The sequence below is a fragment of the Spea bombifrons genome, chromosome 13 (genome assembly GCF_027358695.1).
Source record: "Spea bombifrons isolate aSpeBom1 chromosome 13, aSpeBom1.2.pri, whole genome shotgun sequence".
Classification (NCBI taxonomy): domain Eukaryota; kingdom Metazoa; phylum Chordata; class Amphibia; order Anura; family Pelobatidae; genus Spea; species Spea bombifrons.
Window position 1 is genome coordinate 11738946 of NC_071099.1, and position 14304 is coordinate 11753249.

Sequence of the window (14304 nt, forward strand, 5' to 3'; positions counted from 1 at the left end):
GAGCACGGCTCTCCTTGGAATCGGTTACACGGTGAAAGCACCCAGCGGAGATCCTCCGCGTTCGGTTACAAAGACTCCGGGGCAGGAATGCAAACAATTTTAATAAAATCATTTTTTGCAGCAGAAAGACAAAAGAAACAGGGAGCATAATTCCGATATAAAGTAAAGTGTGGGGTGTTTATTTCCCACCGCTTTAACCAACAGCAGCAACTGAGGAACCCGGGCCTGATTTCAACACATAGTTTGGGTTCTGTACTTTTGGGGACCCCCCCCCCCAAAAAAAACCCCAATGACAATTACACAGAATATGGCACGGGCTTAATTAGTGGTATGAAATCATTTTTATAGAATATCTCTGTTACTTGGAAGGCCGTGAAGCCGTTAGAGGTTGGGCTGGAACGACAGGCCAGCTTATAGAAGAAGGAATCCCAAAGTTAGACCTGTTCCCTTCTGTGTCAGCCGAGCGGAGACAGACGGGGGGATAAAGAAGAGACAAGCAGCATCGGTGGGAACGGAGGTCAGACAAGACGTCTTCTCTTAGAATCTCGCTCCGGGGTGTCCATGACATCATCCTCCCCCAGGGGTGAAACCAGATTGAGCAGGGGGTCCTCTGAGGCACGTCCAAACAGGGACAGCAGCAGCGCTACCCCAAAGCCTGTGGCTCTTTCACCCTGTTGGGGCAGATTGTGGATAGTTTAAAACAAGGAACTTTAAAATCATGGAATATATTTCAAAGTTAAAAAAAAATAAAAATCTAAAATCATCAAAATGAACCAATCGGTGGGATTTATTCTAGTATAAGCGACGCCAGGTCCAGCGCTTTGACTTCTGCCTGTAGTCCTGCTGACCCAGGAAAAGTCTCGGCTCTCCGATCCTCTGACAGGTTAAATACTGAGTTTCCGTTAATACTCACAGCGTGAACGGGGGACGCGATGTCCACGTGGACCCAGACTCCCGGCCAGTCGAAGCCGATGTGGGAGGCGATGAAGAGGCCGGCGCAGGAGCTCTGAGCGTTCTCCCGGTCCTGAGAACAGCAGAGGGGTTTCATTATAACGGGGGAAGGGACTCCAGACTCAGAGACGGGATAAAGTCGCCATCACAAAATTGAAAAGATGGCCGACACGGTGAGGATAAGCAGCCACCACGTTAGTAGATTCAACTTACAGCCACGGAGTTTTTCATGTCAGCCACAGCAGACGAGAACTCATTAAAATGCAGCTCAGGGCAATAAACCAGCGGATGGACAAGGTCTCCGCACTTCCTGCCGGCCTTCACGCAGGCCGCCTCCCACTCCTCGCTATTGGTCAGCACGGCCGCGTGATACTTGCCAGTCGCGATCCCCTAAGCAACGACAATTCAGGTTTTTGATGACCGGCAGACAATTTACAAATACCAAAAGAAATGTGCGATACCGAAAACACCGATACCAAGTGCCACAATTCCCCACCTGTACCGCTGGGGAATACACATGAAAGTGCCGCAAACAAAGGGTCAGATAAACCCCCCAATTCTCCTGGCTTACCTGGGCACCCGTCAGCGTTGCCATGTCAAGAATGATATCAGCACCCAAGTCCTTGCAAGCGTACGAAACCCCGTCAGCCAGCACCAGTCGGCCCTCGGCATCCGTATTATTTATTTCAACCGTCCTGGATTTTAGGAAAAGAAAATTATATTCTGGGGTTATTGTCATGATATTGTCTTTGTAATAAATGAAATCACATTCAACGTAACCAAGACGCAACATGTCCCAGATCCTATGTGGAATGTTTAACGGTGTCACTTCCTCCGTGGTAGTGACATCGCTTCCTCCGTGGTAGTGACATCGCTTCCTCCGTGGTAGCGACATCGCTTCCTCCGTGGTAGCGACATCGCTTCCTCCGTGGTAGCGACATCGCTTCCTCCGTGGTAGCGACATCGCTTCCTCCGTGGTAGCGACATCGCTTCCTCCGTGGTAGCGACATCGCTTCCTCCGTGGTAGCGACATCGCTTCCTCCGTGGTAGTGACATCGCTTCCTCCGTGGTAGCGACATCACTTACACGTTGACAAAATTCAGCAATCCGTAACCTCGTATTACTTTGAATATACAGGCAGGGAGTTAACAGCACTGAACAGAACAGAGCGCAGGGCAGATCCTTACTTCCCAGAGTACAGCAAGTGGATGTCGTCCGGTCGCGTGGCTTTGGGGCCGACAGAATTCTCTGCCAAGCAGAACAGAGCGTGGAGGTTGTCTTTAAAACCCTAAATTGGAGACAAATAAAAGTTTTTTAATGATTAATCTCGTAGATGAACCGTAAAGCGACACGCCGTGTGAGTAGGGGAGGGCGAGGAGGTGGTTAGAAGACTCTTCACGATGAGGTCATCACTTTAAATGGTGATGCCTGAAGCATCATATATTTAGAATAACTTCAACCCCGCAGGCCACAGGTCGTGTCATGAAAACACATTTAGCAATGGGGTCCTTGTATGACCTCCGTTATCAAGCAGGGGCAGTTATATCACCATAGAGGTTTGGTCTTTGGGAACAACTAACCTGATTTACAGCAGCTTTGAAAGCCCCTAAAACAGCAGCAGCGCCCCCACAATCTCTCTTCATTCCGGGCATGGTGGTCTGGAACAAAACGAAAGCAAATGAATCCTCAGTATAATTTCGTGGCACCCGTCGCCATTTGGGGTGGAGCGACACGTTACAAGGTACAAAGACCACCGAACAATACCGAGCCCCGATCGTACCGCAGAAACATACCTTTCCCTTAATGCTCAGCCCCCCTGTGTCATACACGATGCCTTTGCCGACCCAAGCTATGGTCTGAGTTGCCCCAGCCGGGGTGTGACTGACTATCACCAGGGCCGGGGGGTTCTCCGCAGCCTTCCCGACACCATAGATCCCTGGAAAGTAAAAAAAAAAACTAATACGCCTGACCCAAAATCTGCGCTCCTGGAAATTTCCCCAGAAACCGCAGAGAGCTTTTACCTCCGAAGCCTTTATCTTTGAGTTCTTCTCCCCGTATAATAGTTGGAATAATTCCCAGGTCCTTGGCAACGGCTTTAATTTCCTGAAAGATACTTTCCATAAATTAAATGACTATAAAAAAATTAATTACATTTCTCAACATCGATACGTTGATTGAAGACCCCGGCGGTAAGGAGATATCCGTTTCCATAGAAACATGGAATTTGATGGCAGAGAAGAACCTTTCGGCTAATCTAGCGTCGTATTCCTGGACGGTTTATTGTCGGGATAGATTGCGCCCCCGTTCCCCGCATGCCGATCGCCCGGGACTCACCTCGATGAAATGGTCTGTATTCATTTCATTACAGGGGGTATCGACGATGCGAGCCGCCAGCCTCACCCCCTCTGAGGCGCTCTCCAGGCACTGGCAAATAAACACAGACAGCGTCAATATCGGGGACCCCCGGCCGCGAGACGGCGATTCCGACGGCGGATCAGACTACCTTCAGCGTGGACGTATCCAGGGGTCCGTTGTTCTGTCCGGTCAGCAGAAATTCCACCGCAACGGTTTTCTTCTCCGCGCGACGAGACGCACTGGAGCGGCGGGTGAAGAGCGGGAAGGCGCGGGAAACGGCACAAGCGCTGGCGAAAACCTCCGACCGCTCGCACACCATCTGTCAGACAGAAAGACCCCCGATGGATTAGGATGCGGTGGGATCGCTGGACCGATAAGAACGGATGGGACGCTACGACCTGTACCGCTGGGGAATACGCATGAAACGCGGCGGGTAACGGAGCCACGTCTCCTCTTCACATAACTTACCAGAATACACCTGTGCGCCCCGCCTGGGAGGCAATTTCGGATGAGGCGGGAGACAAAGTGCGCCGCCGAGGGGCTGTTGTGTCGACTGACTCGAGAAGGCAGGGCTGCCACAGTAGCAAAATTCAGGTAGAGGGGGCAGCTGTCTGTGGGGTTGGGGCTGAGCGAGTTCAGAGCCGTCTGCCACGCCTGAAACAGAAAAATACGAAACATCAGCTTTCCGCTCATCCCACCGACGGTCGTCATGGCGACGAGTGAGCGCCACGCGTCTCGTACCTCAAGGGGCGGTTACATCACCCCCCCAATATCCCGTCCCGTAAGGAGGTGCAGGTAGTGGTCCCCAAACACTCCAATATATATGGGGGAGATACCCAGAGCTATACAGACACGGGACACACGAGGACACATATTCCACTTGTAATTATCTATCTGGACAGGGGCATCGAGGGGCAGTTGTTTAGCTCCTGATATGGATAGGGGCACCTGGAAGGGCAAGTATTCAGCCCCTGATGACATGCAGGGGGAGGGGCACACTAGGGGCAGGCATTTATCTCCTAATCACCTGTACGGAAAGGGGCATCTCGGGGGCACCTGGGAGGCAAGTATTCAACCCTCAATGACCTGCAGGGACAGTTCTTCAACTACTAAGGATACCTACAGACAGGGATGCCTGGGGGCCCCTGATGATCTATACGGGCAGAGGAACAGATATACAGCCCCTGGTTACGTTTACGGGCAGGGGACCTGTGGGGCAGTTGATCAGCTCCTAATTACCACCCTGGGGTAAGTGCCCCCACCCTGGCACCCTCTTTTCCGGCCTGCGGCCTACTGAAGGCCACTCACCTCTTCGGTAACCCTGGGATGCAGTTTCCCTTTAAGTTCGCTCCAGGGCACCCGGTGGAGATGGGGTATCTGCCCGAGGACCAGCACGGGCCTGGTCTGGGGGTCAGCATCCCCGGCGCTCGCTTTGAACTCCAGCCACACATTAGCCATGACAGCCCGGCTCCCCCCTCCTGTCCTGACTGTCACTGAATCTCAGGCCTCACTGTCATGCGAAGCCCCACCTCCACCAAGCAGGAGCCAATCATATCACCGGACAGGCTCATCTATACCGAGGTTTGGAAACGCGTGGGTTCCGAGGAGCAGCAACCATTCGTTCCTACTGGAAACGTCAGCAGCAACATTGGTTCCTAGGCACAGGCAGCTCCAGACATACATTCATTCTCCGTCACACACAGCCCTGTGACCGAATATTATCAACCCCATTTCAATAAAGACACTGACGTCATAAAGTCTTCACAGGTTTACTGATCGTACATTAAAGCATGAGGCAAGCAAAACAGAAAATATTCACAGATAAGCAGATAACCTGATCAATTCCATTTAATTACATAATCACCAATGTGTCTGCCAAGAGATTTCACATCCCCATTAAAACACACCAGGCTCCAAGGGGTTAACCCACTGGTCGTGGCAGGACTATGTACTATGAGCAGGCGTTCGCACATTGAGCTCGGGGCAATGTGTTAATGCCTGGTGGCCAGAAGCATTAAACTAAAGGCTTCATCCGCCATCACGGAACAGAGGCGCACCTAAATAACAAGGCACCGCAGAAATAATTTGGAGCTCTGCCTCCTCTGACAGTAAATACAAAGTACTTATTGCTAAAGGACAAAATAATAACAAACATTAGTGTTGGTGGCCGAGGTGCACACAGCACTGGAACGGTTAACCTGTAGAGAGTGGCATGAAGAAGATTAATGGGTTAACAAAAGAGGGCTTTTAAAAATGTACTCCACGGAGATATGGCTGAAATTTACCTGAAATAAGCAATCACACAAGTTGCGTTTCGTGTGGATTCTGGGTTAACGGCTATACCGGGTAAGAGTGGGCACAAAAAAAAGGGTCCGTTATAGCAACAGGGAGTTACTGGAAGGGTTAAAAGTCAGGAAAAATAATATGCAGCCGTAAAATGAATGAGACACTCGGTTTTGCAGCATAAACCACATTTATTTGACGACACTTTTCCCTAAACAGGAAGAACCAGACCTTCTTAAGGGGAGCCCACCAGGCCTAGTGCCCGTCCAACCAGGGGCCACGGATCAGAGAAACAGCAGCAGCGACCAACAGACAACCCCACTGAACCATGAATATCAAACGGTCAACGTTTAAAGTGTCCAGGCCTTTAATGCGGTCCGTATTATTAATTACGCTCATTGCAAGCAGAGCATTCTGACGACGGCTTTGAATAGAAATGTGTGTTTAGCTGTAAGACAGGCAGACTGTATTAAAAACAATTGTTAGAACACGTTTGGCCCTCACCTGCATCCCGAAGACCTCCCAGTATAGTCCAGGGGCTAATCTTACCCACCGCTAGAACCGGACGGGCTCCTTTATTACCCCTTTTAACATTCTAGAGGATCGTGTTGGCGAAAAGAAAACCTTTTAATAAATTAGAAAGAGAACCGCTAAACTGGAAGGGATTGGGTTAATTTCAGTGGGGTAGAATTACGCGTTCGCGCCGTCTTTTATTACACAAAGGGCCTGATCACCTTACCAGTGGCTATTGTGTGAAGAAAAGCACTTTCCATGCACGTGCATCACAGCATGGCTGAAGGAGGGTGATGAAAATAGACATTTTCTGTACAGTCTTATAAATTACAAATATACATACAATTTATACAACACGCATTCTATGAGAAAGTATCCGAGAGCACGGCACCCCGACGTTCATTTAAATACCGCTGATAAAATAGTCTTACTGCAGGAAGAAGTTAAAAGCCGACGAGCGGCTGCTGTTATTTGGGAGATAATTACGGTAATTGGTGACATGGCCTTCATGCCGTGACATAAACATTATCGGTAGGAAAAACATCCAAAAATGATGGGAAGAAGTAAAAGGAAACAAAGTGATTGGTTCAGCTTTTTAAACATGATTTCAGAGGATGCAGCGATACAGTCTACCCAACTAGCCAGCGGCTGGCTTAATGTTGTGGGAGTTGGAGGTCCACAAGAGCCGTACAGCTTTCTGATGGCGAGCCCGATGCAAACCCTTATTCTTAAGCCTAAATAAACGCACAGCTCTGCCGGGGCTCCCGCTGGGTGATAAGCACCGACACACTCTTAACCGTTTACGACAAACAAAACAAAAAATAGGGCTATATGAGGTATGAGAGGCTCTGGATTACCACGGTATTCACTATCGCTCGGCCCTGGCAGGCGCTGCGGCATGTTGTGGCCAAATGTGTGGACGCTGCCAACATGAACTTATGACCTTGGGCTAAACCCGTGGGGCTCCGTGCCCTACACCCAATTTGGGGTTACCCTGCCACTTTTGGCTCTCCCTACAAAACATACAGAATGAGGTCCACCCCACATAAATACATGCCCAGCAGGGTAATGGATTTGTTTTTGTCAAAGATTTGACCCTTAATACCCCAAAACCATTTTTTGGTCCATAGTGTTCTGTTTTTTAACGAAAGGCAGGAATTTTACCTTTCCAGACAGCAACAAACTAGCAGAATGTAGCTGGGGAAGATATGAGCGAGTCACGTCTTCCCTATTAGAGCACACAAGAGAAGAGCGGACGTGTTAAAAAAAAAAAAAAAAAAATCAGTTAACTCCACAAATCCCCAACAATAAATTCTGTTTTACACACAAGAAAAAAAATACATTCACAGAAGTCCAAAATAATAAAAAAAAATAAGTTAAAACTCGCTAATTAGACTTCACACCGATTAGCACTACGATGAGGACGAGGAGGACGACAAACAGGATAAGGATGGCGAGCATTTTCCGATTCTTCTTCTGATACTGTTCAGCCTGGAAAAAAACCAAGAGGAAAGGCTGTCAGTGTTATACTGGTCCAACAAACGCATGGGGGGGGGGGTTATCTGCCCGTCACGCATGACGCACGCGGTGACCAATCAAAACAGAGCTATTCTGTATTAACGCATTCCCGCACAATCGCTATTATGTCATAGTAATTATATTAAACGAACAACAACATTACAAATTCGTTACTTTCAAGCCGACCAATCATCTCTTTCAGTTTTTCCATGAGACAATTTGATGGCTGAAAAGTGTCCTGCGCTTATATTAAGTGTGATAAATAAATATGAATTAATAAAAATCAATTACAATCCCTAAATAATAAAACATATCTACTAATACATCAATTAACCAAATAAATAAAGGCCATCAATCAATATGAGTAAATATATATATATATATATATATATATATATATATATATATATATACACACACACATATACTGTTGAGTGATAACAATGTATACTAATTGATGTATTCATTATATATTTAAACATATTTTATATTTTTCTTGTGCTTTTAGCACATACATTTTCAGAGTTGTATTTTTGGTAGAACCAGAAGAAATAGAGCTTCACCTACCTTCTGCAACTGTTTCAATCCCTCTTCTGTTTTGATACACGACTGTTCCACGTTGTAGTCAATTCGATCCAGAACCGTACCCTAAAGACACAAGTTCCATTAAGTCTAAATATATTACAGTATAGTAATTCTGTATGAACATTTCACTAGACCAGGACTGAGCAACTAGAGGCTGAGGTTGTGGCCCTGAAGGGCTTTAATCGTGGATTCCATCTTATTGAAGAGAGTCGGACATTATTGACCTTTACTTTAAGTATCTACAGCAAAAATCTTGCCGACGACGCAAAACGTGGCTTTACCTGCTCGACCACCATTCCTGCTAACTCTCGGAAGATTTCATTCAGGTCAGAGATGGACTGCACAACCTGGCGGATTTCCCTCTCCCTCTCTTCCACCACCATCGTATTCTGCTCCACCAGGGCTAACTGGTCATCAGTAAAACCCTACAGATTAAAATACATTGGGAGAAGATAAGTATTCGTTCATCACAGGAAGAAAAGGAGACAAAAAATAAGATTTCTCCCCAAAATATTCCCTAGATGCTTACAAGACATGAAGAAGTATGAAACAAGACAAATCTGACAATATTGAACCGCGATGGGTTTGTAAAATGTTTGAGGAGACCGCTGTCCATTATCTTGTTCTGAAGCTGGTATGGCCCAACGGAAGTCCTTTACCTGTTATGGGACTACATATCCCATGATGCTTGGACCAAACCTTAGATTTCACTTATGCCTAGCTGAGGGTCATGTGAGTTGTGGTTGCCCGAGAGCCCTGGCAGATAACGTCTCACCCGATCATACAGCGTAGTGTCCTCTCCATCGTCCATCAGAGGGACGGACGTGTCGAAGAAATGCTTGGATCGCTCCTCTCGGTTCTTCATTCCTGGTTGAGAGGCACATTGTGTCAGAGAGTCGGCCGTGCAATCTCTTCGCTCTCACATTGCATATCAGTGGAAGAAGTTACTATTCTATAGAACATTGTGTAAAAATTCTACTTGTCAATTGATTTTTCATACATGACCCAGGAGAGTGGAAATTTACGAACCTGGTCATGGGTGTAATCTTTCCCGTGTTAAACTATCTCAATGAGTACTATAATGCATCCCTACGGAAGTCATCCTCACGCAGCTGCAGCCTTTCACCAATCAGGATTCGTTTAGATTATTTGTGGCCCCCAGAATGCAGCCCCCGCGAGCCCCGGCGCGTAACGCGTGACAGGGAAATGCTTACGTTTCAGATACCCAGACTGCCCGTGCCTGAAGTTGGTGGAGAGGTCCTGAAGAGACTGCGCCAACGAAGACACAACATTTCTGAGAACTCGCTCATCCTGCTCCGTACAGCTCCGCGACCGGCTCTGGAGCGTCTGCACTGCTCGCTGGCAGCGGTGAAACATCTGCAGGAAGGGGTATAAAAGTCCGTCACGAGTTTCACTCCCCCACCTATCCCGTTCCAAACGGCCGACGGCCCTTCCGCTACCTGCGTGATTTCCTGAGTCGTGATCTCGATGGCGTGCTCCTCCTCCGTGCTGTCATCCAGAGTGGGTCTGTTTAAATGTTTATCATGGAGACTGGCCAGTTCCTTCATCTTCTGTTTAATCCGTGTGATGTCATACTGGATCTATGGAGCGACAATCAGTCATAAGCCTGGAGAAAACCTCAAACGCTAATTTGGAAGAATTTACAGGTTTCCATGCAGTTTTAAAAATACACAATTTTACCCAAACAGCGCGAAGACGGACAGAACGGTGCGTTCCACTTGAAAAAACATTTTACAGATAATAGTCACGCAGCACGTATGGAACTTTCTGGAAGGGGCTTCACTTACTTCTTCTACACCGTCCACCCATTTGGGGGGCAGACGCTTCGTCACACCGACAGCTGCCTCTGGATCCAGGCTCAGGCCCGACACCAAGGCCATACGATCGTCCGCTATCTAGAAAAGAGAAAAGCAATCAGTGAATATCTGGAGCAGAGGCCACCAAGCTATGGTTACCATAATTCCCTCACTGAGGAAAGAAAGAAGGAAAGAGAGGAAGAGAAAGAAAGAAGGAAAGAGATGAAGAGAAAGAAATAAGCAAAGAGAGGAAGAGAGAGAGAAAGAAAAAGAAGAAAAGGTAGAAAGAAAGAAAATAATTTGGAAATCTCTTATTAAAAGACCCAAGTAGTCTGGGAAGCTCAGGATGCATCTCAATGAACTGTTGCAATAAAAATACTTAAGTAAATAATAATTATATAAAAATGACCCTCTTGCCCAAAATCACTCTACAGAGAAATGTATGGTTTCTGCCGGCGATCTGGTTGGTTGCCGCTACATTAGTCGGGTTTTTAAAGCAGTTTGTCTGAATTGTCACACGGATACATCGTTTATCCTCCCGTGAATGAGCGAGGAGGATTACGGTCAGAAATATGCCTAACATGCAGCACCTGCCCCACACCTATCCCTTCCCCAAAGGCATCCGCAAACGATCCAAGAAACAATAACCCATGACATCACACATTGCGTGTGACATCACGAACTAAGCAGGGAGATCATACCTCATCCAACTCCTGGCATGCAGATTCATCAGATCCCAGAAAGCAAAGAGGGGAGAGAGTAAAAATCATTATTAATCAACGGCGTACCAGCCTTAATTAACGGCACCAATCCCTGATCCCACATCGTTTGATTATCTCTATAGAAGAAGCGGCAGAAACATTAACTCCGATTGATAGATTCACAGATTAAATAACTCGCAATTTATTCCCGTTCCGGGTCAGAATGCTGCAAAAAAACGTTACCAGAAGTGATAACAGCAGAACATCCCCCCCCACCCCCCCAGCTGTCAGGACAAGCCGATGTTTAAAGGGTTCAAATAGCGACGAAAATCATTATTCTTCTCCATCGCGGCGTGCAGGAAAATATCAAAGTTGTGCATGCGCAGTAAACCACGTCACTGAGCATGCGGGGAGCGTGCGGGGGTTAAACGCTCACGTGAGTGCAAAAAAAAAAGAAAAAGGGGGATACCGGGGTCAGCAACGTTATACTGGAGATCCAGTACACTCATAGTGATGTCATATACCAACGTACACACACTAGTAGTAATGTCAAACTAATTTACACACACTAGTAGTGATGTCATATACCAACCTACACACACTAGTAGCGATGTCAAACTAATGTACACACACTAGTAGTGATGTCAAACTAATGTACACACACTAGTAGTAATGTCAAACTAATGTACACACACTAGTAGTGATGTCATACTAACATACACACACTAGTAGTGATGTTATATATATAGTATAGACACACATTATATATATTTACACACACACACTATATATATATATATATAAATATATATATATATATATATAAATACACACACACACACACACACACATTATATATATATATAAATACACACACACACACACACACACATTATATTTATATATACACACACACTATAAGTGTTAGAAGACGCACAAGATATTTAAGACATAGGAAATAAAGATTTAAAGCCCAACACACACGGGGCCGGAAAGGTCCGGCACGGAGACTCACCACTCCGCTGCTCCGGGCACTCGCCGGGCGGCTGTAATTACTCACTTGCTCGGCCAGTATGTGCCGGTTTTGGGCCGCATTGTTCCGCAATAACAAGAAGGCATCAGTCAGTCGGCGAGTGGCCATGATTCCCCAGCGGACACCTTACACTCTCACACCTGTACAGGGGGCACACAGCCCAGAACGGGGGGCACTGTGCACTCACGCTCCAGAGCTGACAGACACCATGCACTCACACTCCCACTCCTGAGAGAGGGGGTCACTCGGCTCTCAAACCACAAACTGGGGGGGGGTTCAAGCTTCACAATGAGGGTGACACTTAATAAAGGGAGTGGGGGCACACCTGACACTCAAACCTCAGAATGGGGGGTACACCTGACACTGACAGGTTAGAATGGGGGGTACACCTGACACTGACACGTTAGAATGAGGGGTACACCTGACACTGACACGTTAGAATGGGGGGTACACCTGACACTCACACCTCAGAATGGGGGGTGCACGTGACAATGACACGTTAGAATGGAGGGTGCACCTGACACTCACACCTCAGAATGGGGGGTACACCTGACACTGACAGGTTAGAATGGGGGGTACACCTGACACTGACAGGTTAGAATGGGGGGTACACCTGACACTGACACGTTAGAATGGGGGGTACACCTGACACTCACACCTCAGAATGGGGGGTGCACGTGACAATGACACGTTAGAATGGAGGGTACACCTGACACTTTAGAATGGGGGGGTGCACCTGACACTCACACCTCAGAATGGGGGGCACAGCTGACACTTTAGAATGGGGGGGTATACCTGACACACCTCAGAATGGGGGGTACATCTGACACTTTAGAATGGTGGGGTATACCTGACACACTTCAGAATGGGGGGGCACACCTGACACTCACACTTCAGAATGGGGGGGCACACCTGACACTCACACTTCAGAATTGGGGGGCACAGCTGACACTCACACTTCGGAATGGGGGTCTCCCCTCACTCACACACCTGTCTGAGGGGGGCACATTCCACTCACACCCCTGGGAAACCCGGATACGGCAGCACCGACTCTCTGCATCACCGGACAACTACTTCCGCCCGGAAGCGGGAGAACCATAGAATAGTGTCCACTACTTCCGCCCTCAGTGGGGTGGGCACCGTCCGCTGATGTCTAATAGGGATGACACTGTTTAGCTTTCTGGCTGCAACGCAAATGGTTTCCTCCGGGAAACACGCCCGCCGCAGAAAGGTTCCGGAGATAGGGAGGAGTGAGGAGGTTGAGAGGAACATACTTGCCAAGTGTCCCAATTTAGTTAGACCAGTCCCCTCCCCTGATGCCCCTCTTTTCTAGTATCTCAGAATGTTTGCTGGGTATGAGGGTATCGCAGGGTTCTACAGCCCTAAAAGCCCCAATAATGTGTATAGAAACAGCAGGAAACGGCTTTATACATTAAACTGTTTAAAAAACAACATTATTCTTCTTGTAAATGCCCCACTCATTTATATAAATATCATAGCTGCTAACAAACTCAAATTGGCTGCAATAGTCCCAACTACATACAACACCGTCTGACATCCCAACCACAGACGTATTGCACAGAAAATGAAATTCTATATTAATAAATATGAATAAATGGGTTAATTCCAGCCCTGCAGGCCTTATTTAAAAAGAGAAGTTCTGGTGCAAAGTGGTAAACGTGCAGTGATTGTCAGGAACGCCCCACTAGTTTCCATGGCAACTGCCCCACTCTCACCAGTTTGCCCCAGAATTTTTTTTAATAAAATCAATCCCCTGCCTTGCATTAAAGTAGGCGTCCTCCAGGTGGCAGCGCAGGGCTGCGTAACCAAGGACTCGGGGTGAAATAATATTATTCCCGTACCATCATGTCTGGGAGCCGAGTCCTCTGTGGACATGAAAAAACTGCAATACTGCACTTTTACTGCAGTATTACTGCACATTTACTGCAGTTTTACTGCATTTGTACTGCAGTTTTACTGCATTTGTACTTCACTGTACTGCAGTTGTACTGCAGTTATTTTTGTACAAATGCAATAAAGCTGCAGTACATTGAAGCACAACTATAGGTTTGCAATATAAAAAAAAGTGCACTAAATGTGCAGTAAAACTCCAGTACAGTGAAGTACAAGGGCCATTGGAACACAGGAGTGATGGGAGTGATAAAGAGCCATTGGAGGACAGGAGTGATGGGAGTGATAAAGGGCCATTGGAACACAGGAGTGATGGGAGTGATAAAAGGCCACTGGAGCACAGGAGTGATGGGAGTGATAAAGGGCCATTGGAACACAGGAGTGATGGGAGTGATAAAGAGCCATTGGAGGACAGGAGTGATGGGAGTGATAAAGGGCCATTGGAACACAGGAGTGATGGGAGTGATAAAGGGCCATTGGATCACAGGAGTGATGGGAGTGATAAAGGGCCATTGGAGCACAGGAGTGAGGGGCGTGATAAAGAGCCTCTGTACGCCTATGATGAAATTCCATTAAATATAAGCCGTTTTCCAGCTACAATAGTCATTTACAGCATTAACCCCGTCTGCGCTGGATT

At 47.3% G+C, this 14304-nt stretch overlaps 2 protein-coding genes across 3 annotated transcripts; both read right to left on the minus strand.

Moving 5' to 3' along the window:
• Window positions 1-322: 322 nt before the first annotated feature.
• Window positions 323-4798, minus strand: NPEPL1 (aminopeptidase like 1). Its single transcript, XM_053453426.1, has 12 exons — window positions 4615-4798; window positions 3775-3960; window positions 3455-3625; window positions 3286-3375; window positions 2973-3054; window positions 2745-2887; window positions 2532-2609; window positions 2139-2239; window positions 1523-1646; window positions 1165-1341; window positions 914-1024; window positions 323-671 (listed from the first exon to the last, which is right to left on the minus strand). The coding sequence occupies exons 1-12, from the start codon at window positions 4762-4764 to the stop codon at window positions 519-521; spliced, it is 1566 nt and encodes a 521-aa protein (XP_053309401.1). The 5' UTR covers window positions 4765-4798; the 3' UTR covers window positions 323-518.
• A 2599-nt stretch (window positions 4799-7397) lies between these two features.
• Window positions 7398-12023, minus strand: STX16 (syntaxin 16). Of its 2 annotated transcripts, none has more exons than XM_053453446.1 (8): window positions 11784-12023; window positions 10014-10121; window positions 9666-9806; window positions 9420-9582; window positions 8981-9072; window positions 8487-8630; window positions 8188-8268; window positions 7398-7593 (listed from the first exon to the last, which is right to left on the minus strand). In XM_053453446.1, exons 1-8 carry the CDS (start codon window positions 11862-11864, stop codon window positions 7489-7491), a joined length of 915 nt encoding a protein of 304 aa, XP_053309421.1. In that variant the 5' UTR covers window positions 11865-12023; the 3' UTR covers window positions 7398-7488. The 2 variants fall into 2 exon arrangements, with proteins under 2 accessions (XP_053309421.1, XP_053309422.1); XM_053453447.1 differs by lacking the exon at window positions 11784-12023 and adding an exon at window positions 10724-11333.
• Window positions 12024-14304: the final 2281 nt, after the last annotated feature.

Excerpts from the sequence above, each read along its gene's own strand:
- NPEPL1 (XM_053453426.1), bottom strand. The coding sequence starts at position 4,764 with ATGGCTAATGTGTGGCTGGAGTTCAAAGCGAGCGCCGGGGATGCTGAC. Across the intron at positions 3,055-3,285 it reads ATACAGACCATTTCATCGAG|GAAATTAAAGCCGTTGCCAA; the intron begins GTGAGTCCCGGG and ends AGTATCTTTCAG. Across the intron at positions 2,240-2,531 it reads TCAAAGCTGCTGTAAATCAG|GGTTTTAAAGACAACCTCCA; the intron begins GTTAGTTGTTCC and ends TCTCCAATTTAG.
- STX16 (XM_053453446.1), bottom strand. The coding sequence starts at position 11,864 with ATGGCCACTCGCCGACTGACTGATGCCTTCTTGTTATTGCGGAACAAT. Across the intron at positions 9,807-10,013 it reads GGGTGGACGGTGTAGAAGAA|ATCCAGTATGACATCACACG; the intron begins GTAAGTGAAGCC and ends GTCGCTCCATAG. Across the intron at positions 9,583-9,665 it reads CGACTCAGGAAATCACGCAG|ATGTTTCACCGCTGCCAGCG; the intron begins GTAGCGGAAGGG and ends CCCTTCCTGCAG.